At 42.5% G+C, this 10,153-nt stretch overlaps 1 protein-coding gene across 1 annotated transcript; it reads left to right on the plus strand.

Moving 5' to 3' along the window:
* Positions 1-315: 315 nt before the first annotated feature.
* On the plus strand, positions 316-5,030 carry LOC126236734 (uncharacterized). The gene is made up of 3 exons (XM_049946268.1): positions 316-348; positions 3,625-3,972; positions 4,689-5,030. Exons 1-3 carry the CDS (start codon positions 343-345, stop codon positions 4,962-4,964), a joined length of 630 nt encoding a protein of 209 aa, XP_049802225.1. The 5' UTR covers positions 316-342; the 3' UTR covers positions 4,965-5,030.
* Positions 5,031-10,153: the final 5,123 nt, after the last annotated feature.

Here is a 10,153-nt window from a genome sequence, read left to right on the forward strand (position 1 = left end):
CACCCGAGAACATTCTGACAATGATGAGCCTTATAAAAGAAGCATTTATACCAGTACCAATGCAGACGCCTGCTGTGCTAACAAACAGTGAGGTGCAAGCAACAGTACTGATGTGCAGCACAGCGAAGAGAGGGAGCGTGAGATAACGAGGTGGGTGGGGCATCGCGGCCGTGACCCGTGGTCGCGCAATGCACCGCTGACGGACGCGAACGGGGAGCTCACCTGCGACGTCATGTTGGCAGAGCCGCCAAGCAGCTCAGCTCCGTATAAAAACCACCCCGCGCTGCTCTCCGGCACCACATTCGTCCAGTCCAGCAGACGCAACAGGTGCATCGAGCAGCCATGCAGGTGAGTGGTCTGCCTCGGAGATTATCGTTGCCACCATTGGAGTTGTCTTGTTCGGATCTATGCCCGTCTGTATTGGCCTCCTCGTCAACGGGACTACTCGTAATCTCTACTTTTCAATGAATGACATCTTTCTTTGGGACCTTTTGTCAAATGCCTGAACGGCGTGACAAGCAGACACCCTACAACCTATACAATGGCCGAATTTTCATAGCCAAACGAAGAGTGGGAAATGGACAAACAAGGTATGAAATCGACGAGCTTGAGGCTTGAAAAGAACATTTGTAAGTAAACAGTGTAAGTAAGAAATATTTAATTAGTAATTTGAGGTAAAACTGAAGTATTTCATGAACCATTGGTTTCATTGGTCTTAGCTAGGTAAGTGTCGTGACGAAGAGGTCAACTCTTCGAAGCATAGTTATTTTGCGCACAAAAGCTCCATCGGACTCATATTTATCTTTCAAAAAGGCATTCTTCGGATTCTATAATAAATTCAGTAGATTGTGCATTGTAGAAAACATGGTTCCTGAACAAAATCTGAAAATAAAAAATAGTTAGACTAACCTATCAATTGTTTTGCGAAATATTTTGTCTGAAAATATGTGATAAAATACGCTAGTGAAACAATGGATGTGCCTTTGAACTTAAAATCCTCAATCGCCATATTATTCGATGAAAGTGAGTTCGAGAATCATGCAAAGGGGTATCAAACGTTTCTCTAATTTATTTTATTTCTTGCTTTTAGGTAAATCCGTGCACTAAATATTTCATGGTTCTTAATTTTCAGTTTTTAGTAATTAGTTCTACACAAAAAGGTTTTGTGAGTTTTAAACTATTTTGAAGTACCATCTTATCTGCTGTTCAAAATAATCTTCAATCTTTAGCACCTATCACGTTGATCGACGTAGTAACGCATTTAAGAAGTTATCTGGCCCATGTAAAACCGTTTCAGTAGCGACATGCGACATCGAACTTACTCGGATAACAACTGTCTGCGACTATTTGATGTCACAAATGACACATAAGAGCAGGATACGAAAAATAAACAGCTAAAAAGCAACTGAGATCGTTATTTACACACACATTTTAAAATATCAAAGGCTCCGGCAATGGAACATGTGGAACGTTCATAATATTACTTTAGAAATTTGTCCCGAGAGGGGTAAGGCGAAAATCGGTGTGACCTACATGAATCCTCATCTCTAACTAGCTTACAGTTCTCATAGAGGGTTACAAGATAATGAAAGCTCTCTTTGGATATTGACTTGTCTCTCATTGGGCTGGGAGAAGTAGGTTATGCGAAGCTGTTTTCACTGTCGACTATTTTCGTAAGGGCGTTTAAATAAACTGTTGTAGTGTAGGACCAGTCAGTTACTGTTTGTGAAAGCAACAACGCTGAACGAAGCGAGATGACTTACGTCATTTAGAAGGAGGAACGAGCTATCCGGACGCACCAACTACATATTTTGTGATTTTTCCGGAGTAATTTGAGACTATTCTCGGCATAGCCTTTCGTCATAGTGTCACGTCATACACTCTTAAAGAAAGATAAAAATGAAACGACTCACCACGGAGTAATTGCCCGAATGAGAGGGAAAACAAATCAAACAATGATTACAATTTCCGAAAAAAAATTTAATGATTTCTTGAAGAGAAGGAGCTTGACTAAAATTCAACAGGTCAACAACGCATTGGTTCTCTTCTGGCCCCTATGCAAGCAGTTTTTCGGCTTGGCATTGACTGAGTTGTTGGGTGTCGTCCTGAGGTTATCGTGCCAGTTCTGTCGAACTGGAGCGTTAGATCGTCAAAATCCCGAGGTGACTGGAAAACTTTGTCCATAATTCTTGTCAAGTGGGGAGGTATCTGGAGTCCATGGTGGTCATGACAATGTTTGGCAATCACGAAGACAAGCAGTAGAAAGTCTCTCTGTGTTCGGATTTCCATTATCTTGCCGAAATGCAACCCCAGGGTGGCTTGCCAAGAAGGTTTATGAAACGGGGCGTTGAAAATCGTCGACGTACCGCTGAGCCATTAGGGTTCCGCGGATAACAATCAAAGGAGTCCTCCTACGGACAGAAATCAAACGTCAGATCATCACGCATGGTTGTCGGGACGTATGATCTGTGAGAGGCTGGTATACCAGTCATGTCTGGGAGGCCTCCAGACACGTCTTCGTCCTGGAATGTCACTGACTGGAGCAGAACTGTCTTCAGTGATGAGTCCCGATTCGAGTTTAGAGTCGATAACCATCCGGTTTCTTGACATTCAGCATTCTTTTACCCCTATTCGACAAAAGCTGTCTTCTGGAATGTAACATTGTCACACACACTGATTTCTTTCATCATTATATACAGATCCATCATTGCATACAGATGTAGTAATGTCCTTGTACGAGAACATTCAAAAACCGCGCTCAAGAAAACATAATAACTTTGCAAAAGAATCAATACGTCAGTAATATTTAAACAAGACAAATTAAATGTGTAATTAACATAAAACATCATTTTATGAAAGCTATGGTACGACTGAAGACGTTCAATCAACAATAATCACAAGGATTAACATAGATTAATTGTGACCAACAACCTAATCTGTGCTAACCACTCTCTCATAGAAGGGCTATCTCTAATTGTTCGAAAACACTGAATGATATTTTCATACTGGCATATTTGAATAATTTCAATTACTTTCATAATGTCTGCCATTAGAAAACCATTAATAATTTCAAAAGCAAATCAGTCATACATTCATTTGCGACCTGGATAATCGCTTGCAGAAATTGGTCTCCAATCACTAATGCAGATAACGTACACTTTAGGATCAGTAGTGTGAGGCACACTACGGTTTTAAACTAATCTGAGTCATAGACAGTAAAATGAAACTGAGACAGGAGCGAAAAAGTATGCTAACTGTTCATTATTTGAAAAGTAAACCCTGTAACTGTTAAAAACAATTTCCCTCTGTGAGAAAACAGAGTCAGTGCCTTCACGAAAAAGTGGTTACAGTTGCGTACGGAAACAGGACTGTTCCAGGGCATGCACCATTACGTCCGAAGCAAATCAACAGCCACGGTTGCCTTTCTTCAAAGCTTCAAAATTATGTAAGTTGCATGGGGGAAGGGGTGCGGGCACGTGGACTCTATGGTGATTGTGTGAGGCTTCCCGGCATAGTAGAAACAACCTTGGCAATATGTGGGCGAGCCCACAAAAGTTTTCATTTGACTACCCCTTTTACAAAAGTCCTAGTTGGTCACTACCAGTTCACCATCGCCTTCTGCAGGCCCTTCTGGTATTCGTCTTGGCGTCGCTGGCGGCGATGGCCGCGGGCGAAGCGCCCTCCACCAGCTACGGCGCGCCCTCCCGCCAGCTGCCGGGCCAGCCTCAGCGGCTCCAGGCGCAGCAGAAGCAGCAGCAGCAACCGCAGGCCTTCGCCCAGTCGCAGGCGCAGCCGTCATTCGCGGCCCCGCAGCCAGTCTCTGGATTCTCTGCAGCCAGCTTCCGCCCACAGTTCTTCATTCCTGCACAGGACTTCTCCCGCCTCACTGACTCCTACCACCTGCCTACGTTCACTACCTCCGCCCCCACCACCACTGAGGCTGCCACCACCACTACTGAGGCTCCTTACAACGTAAGTATATTAGGACAAGGGCCATGTATCCAAACTGCATTACATCTTGACCTATTCACTTTGTGTTAAATTAACATCAGATCCACATGCAACTATTATGAAAATGTTCTGTGAATTCAATTAGAGATCGCTGGAGGTAAGATGACGTTCTATGGGTGAAATACGATTGAAAACATTCAGAGAGTCAGCATTTGTGGTTGATTGGAGAACGATTCTGCTGCCTCCAACGCACGTATCGCACAGGGATCGCGAATACAAGATAAAAGACAGTGGGGCTGTAAACGTAAATGTAGGCGTAGAACTAGGCAGCCTATATAACGTTTCATATGAGTGGTTTCTGTCGAAAAGGGACACCTTGAAATTTAAAACTAAAATACGTGGTTGTTGATATCACTCATTTCAGCTAGTGCACATCCTTGCAGTGGCAGACCACCTCACGATAACAGTAGCAACAGTCCTGTTTTCCTAATCGGTCGAAACAGGTCATAACAATTCAATAAGACATGGTGTAGACTTTTTTTATTCATACAATAATGAAATAGTCCAATTCAGTTAGTGACCTCTTTGTAAACGCTGATCAGAAATGAAATATTAAACAAATATGAAATTCAGTACATAATCGCCAAATGACCCTCGCACAGTAACCTTTTGAATATAGTGTACATTTGGTCCTTCATCCTGTCATCTTACAATAACGTTGCTTGCTTTGCCCACAGTACGGCAAGGCGGAGCTGCGTGAGGCGGAGGAGAGTGGCGTGTACTACGTGCTGCAGCCAGACGGCCGCCTGCAGCGCATCGCCTACGCCCACGGTCCCGCCCCCGTCTCCGCCGCCCCCAAGCAGCAGCAGCGGGCCACCTCCAGTGAACTGTCTGCCCTGCAGCAGCCAGCGCTCACTCCAGGCTACCTGGCACGCTTCCAGTACCAGGACCTGCATCCTGCCGGCGCTCCCATCTACTCTTACAAACAACCTGAGCTTGTGCGCATCAACTAGGCTCCCACCGTGGATCGCAATTCCACAACACGACATCGTTTTCAATATGATAAACATGTCAGACAAATCGCTTGATTACAATCATTCTTTTCATATTTTCGTTCGTTGTTGACTACTGTTGTAAGATCTGCAATTTATATTAAATGTTTTTTTTTACCAGCTGCAAAGCTTTTGTTTGATAATCTATGGTATCAGTGCTTTACCTTTCAAAGAATATAGTCCTGTAATGGTAACTACATTTGTTACATGCTGAAAATGTAACATACTACCTGTCAAATAAGGCACTGTGCAGTGTCTACAACTGTGTAGACCAACCATTAGTTACCTGACGATGTAGAACAACTCATACATGTATTTGATGGGAACATGCAAAAATATTTTTTTGTAAGAAATATTTTTTGACGATGAAGGAATTTGTGCCACAGGATAGTGTCGTAGGACCTTTGCTGTTCACAGTATATATAAATGACCTTGTGAATAACATCGTAAGTTCACTGATACTTTTTGGTAATGATGCTGTAGTATATCGAGATGTTGTAACAATGGAAAATTGTACTGGAATGCAGGAGAACTTGCAACGAATTGATGCATGGTGCAGGGAATGGTAATTGAATCTCGGTGTAGACAAGTGTAATGTGCCGCGAATACATAGAAAGAAAGATCATTTATCATTTAGCTAAAATATAGCATGTCTGCAACTGGAAGCAGGTAATTCTATAAATTATCTGGGAGTAGGCATTAGGAGTAATTTAAAGTGGAATGACTATATAAAATTAATCGTCGCTAAAGCAGATGCTAGACCGAAATTCATTGGAAGAATCCTAAGGAAATGCAGTCGGAATAGAAAGGCAGTAGGTTACAGTACACTTGTTCGCCCACTGCTTGAATACTGCTCACTGGTGTGGGATCCGTACCAGATAGGGTTGATAGAAGAGGTAGAGAAGATCCAACGGAGAGCAACGACCTTCGTTACAGGATCATTTAGTAATCGCGAGAGCGTTACGGAGGTGATAGATAAACTCCAGTGGAAGACCCTGCAAGAGAGATACTCAGTAGCTCGGTATGGGCTTTTGTTGAAATTTCGACATCATACCTTCACCGAGGAGTCAAGCAGTATATTGCTCCCTCATATGTCGCGAAGAGACCATGAGGATAAAATCAGAGAGATTAGAGCCCACACAGAGGCATTTCTTTCCACAAACAATACGAGACTGGAATAGAAGGAAGAAAAGTTAGAGGTACTCAAAGTTCCTCCACCACACACCGTAAGGTGGCTTGCGGAGTATGGATGTAGATGTAGATGTAGAATTTAAAGAATGAATAATGACAGAGAATTTCTTATTTATGCATGAAGAGGAAAACTGTAATTTTCATCTGGGACTGAAATTATACAGTAAGAAAATGAAAAGAAGGAAATGTAGGACAAAATGGTCAGACAGGAATACTATATTTAAAATTCGTGTAAGGCTCTACACGAGGAGACACCAGAAAGTTTCGGTAACCAACAAAATGATAAGAGCAGATGAAATCAGTCTTTGAAGAGGAAAAGAGTTTCAAAAGCAGACACTAAGTCTGACGATAACATACTCATTATGAACTGTAGGGAAAAGTAGCTCATTAAGCAGGTGGAACTTGTAAACTGAAATAACAAATGGTTGTTGCTAATGTTCAACGTAGCATTCGACAAGTATTGAATATAACAGGGGATGTAATTACAGTAAATGGGTAGCTTTGATACATGCAGTGTATCAAACAGGCAAAAAGGTAAGGGTTACTTGTAATGTGTGTATAACACATGAGATACTCATTTTGGTTGACGATAGGTGAAAATATAAAAAAGTAGCAAATGAAACAACCAAAACTGGCTACATATGTCTGAAAATTAAACATCGAAGAGAAGAGAAGCAGTAGGGTCAATATTAAGAACTCATATGGCAAACTAGTACTACGAAATTCAGGGAGCGAATAAATAGGAGACCTGTATAAAAGATAAAAACATGAAGGCAATATTATGGAAACGAAAGAGGAAGTAGATCACAAGATAGTTAGTTAGTTAGTTAGTTGCGTGTTCCATTGTTCAATCACGCGATACGGTAGCCACTATGGTGTGGAACATCTCAAGTGCACAAGAAATGCACATATGAAAACAGATTTTTTGAATATATATACATTACAATAGAGAGTTAAAGATTAATAATTCTGTTACTTAAATGGCACAAAATGCATATATTATATTTATGGACGTACAATACTGAGAGAAGTGTTTGACAAAGTAATGAAAGACCTTAGTCGAAGCAAATAAAGTTGAGTAGATGATAAGTAGTAAAGGGACCACAGAGAAATTTGAAACGGGAACGACTAGTTGGAGCACAAATAATGTAATGTTGCCAGAGACGGCAAAGAAGTTTGAATATTAGTTGAACAGAATGAATTTTGTCTTAGAAGTAAATTACTTAATGAACATCAATAAAAGTCAAGCAAGATGTGTCGAACTGAACCAAGTGATGCTGAGGAATGAATTACGAAATGAGATGCTGAAAGGGTAGATGAACTTCACTATTCCGTTAGCAAATTAACGTGGTGGCCATAGTAGACAGGATACAGGCTCCAGACAAAGGAAATAAAACAGTTTCTGGTAAAAGATCTTTTCTACATGAAATATAAAATTAAACGGTGGGGATAGTCTTCCCTGAAAGTATTTGGAATACAGGCTTGTACAGAAAAGAAGTGTGGACAGTAAACAGTACAGACAAGTTACAGTGAAGAATTGGATTATACCAGTCTTTGGGCTACAACTGCTTCTTCTTGATGAAATCTTCCTCGACAAACCTTACTTTCGATTGTAAACTAGCTTAAATTGATATTCGGCACTGCCAGCTAGTGAACACATTTACATATCGAATCGATTCCATTTTGAATATAAGTTGTCACTCGCAAGACGTGGTTAGTAGCTACACACACGTTGATTCGAACGACTACTCACCTGCCGGCATTTCAAATACGGTATTTGAATATTGTAACTCGTCAACGATAGACTCTTTTGTGTACACGTCGTTCATCAGTAGACTGATAAGTCAGAGTGTGTGTAGTACCAATTTCAACTTGCAATTTGAGAGAACGCCGTTGAGTGTTTATATGCTGCATGTGGCGGTGTAGTGGCCAACTAATTCGTTAGACAATGTGGTGCCCTATCTAAGTGGTGTCTCGTATGGAAAACACCTTGGCTGTCAAGAAGAAGCTGTTTGATCAGGCCATTGTTTATACTGAGAAAGTTTTTGATGTGTTAGAGTGCATATCACGTGGTAGTTGCAAGCATCGAAGAGCAACACTGGTCTGCAATTAACTTCTTGAAAAAATCGCACAGCTTTTGCCTCCAAAATCGTCAGTGGATTCCTTAATCTATCGTATGTCGGAAAAAACAGTTCAAAGACAGCATAAGTATGCAGAATAGGTAATCTGAAAGGATTCTCAGTAGCACCATGTCACAAGCAGCGGGGGTATTGCAGACTAATCGGATTCTCTAGAATACGTAACACGGCTTTACAGGATCTGGCTGAGAACTTCAGTATCCTTGAGTGTAGCTAGTTAGTTCCGGTGAACGTAGAGGTAGAGCAGTCTTATTACCTCCGTCCTGTTCCTTTTGTGCTCTTCTCCGTGGTTCTCACATCAGCAAAAGAGAACAATTAATATGCATTTTTGGGAAACATAGTATCCATCAGAATCAACGACTGTAGGCCTAAATGTCTTATTGGAGGAAGCTACTTTTGGTCATCAGATTTATAATAGTAAATTGACAGACTGCAATTTACTAAACCGATCTCCAATTCAGTACTTAAAAGCATAATGCATTCCGCGCTGATCTACCTTCTCGCTTTAGTGCACAGAGGAAATACATGTATCTCCACAGAGATTGTATTTGCCACGTTATCACTAGAGATGTGGAAGGCAGGGCGGAAGGCAAAGCATGGTTTAACGTCCTGTCGACAGCTGATGAGCTCTGACACCACATTGAATCACATCCTAGACGTGTTCAATCAGGTTACGATCTGGCGAGTTGGGGGCCAGCACATCAACTGGACCTCACCACTGCGTTCCTTGAACCAATCCATTACACACCTTGCCTTGCGACTTGCTCATTATCTTGTTGAAAATGCCACCCCGTCGGTAACACGATCGTCATGAAGGGGTGCACGAGGTCTGCCATCAGTGTACGATACTCCTCGGTCGTCGTGGCACCTTGCACGATCTCCTCTGGACCCACTGATGGTCACGTGAATGTGACCCAGAGGATAATGGAGCCGCCGCCAGCTTGTCTACGCCCACAGTACAGGTATCAAGGAGCTGTTCCCCTGGGAGACTACGGATTCATGCCTTCCCATCGACATGATAAAAACGGTGTTGTGATTATGAGACCTTGCAACGCTCTGCCACAACACCGATGTCCAATGTCGATTGTCACGTGCCCATTTCAGTTCAGATGTTAACATTAGGACATGGGTGAGTTGTCGGCTGCGGAGACCCGGTTTTAAAAGTGTTCGGTGTACAGTGGGTTCAGACACTCTGGCACTCTGATCAGTATTAGTCTCATGTTAGCTCCCCCACTGTTCGCCGTACTGTTTTACCAACCTTTGTAGCCTACGAAGTCCGACATTTGCAAAAGGGCGTGCCCATTCATTCCCACAACACGGCTACGTGGTTTCACCTTCGTTTCGCCACGTGTTGATGAAACTTTCCGCAGCCCACGTCGTCCAGTTTCCGAAACGCTCGTGCCGAACCTACGGGCCATCATGATGTGCGGTCGACCAAATCAAGTAGACCGCTCTCCTTCCCCGTTCTAAACAAGGACAGCACTTACCGTGCGTGTGTCCGACTAGCAGTCTTTCGTCGCCAGACGCTGCTGTCGCTTGGACCGGTTTATGGCGATAGTAGGTCGGGGGTCGTAAGGTTCCGGCTAATCACTGTGTAGGTCCATGTTCGCACAGGTGATGTTATCTACGGTTTATTGGTGTGGACAATGGACAAATTAATTTTCTGTTTGCTTTCTCCTTGTCATTCACTCTCCGTTCTTATGATTCCGATTTCTAAGATTTTCGCTGTTACTCCGCCAGTTGTCTTAGTTCCCACTTTTACTAAAAATCCAGTAATGGTCTCGTAATTGCTGCCAATGTCCCGCTTGGAGTCGTCGGGTA

The sequence above is a fragment of the Schistocerca nitens genome, chromosome 1 (assembly GCF_023898315.1).
Source record: "Schistocerca nitens isolate TAMUIC-IGC-003100 chromosome 1, iqSchNite1.1, whole genome shotgun sequence".
NCBI classification, from domain to species: domain Eukaryota; kingdom Metazoa; phylum Arthropoda; class Insecta; order Orthoptera; family Acrididae; genus Schistocerca; species Schistocerca nitens.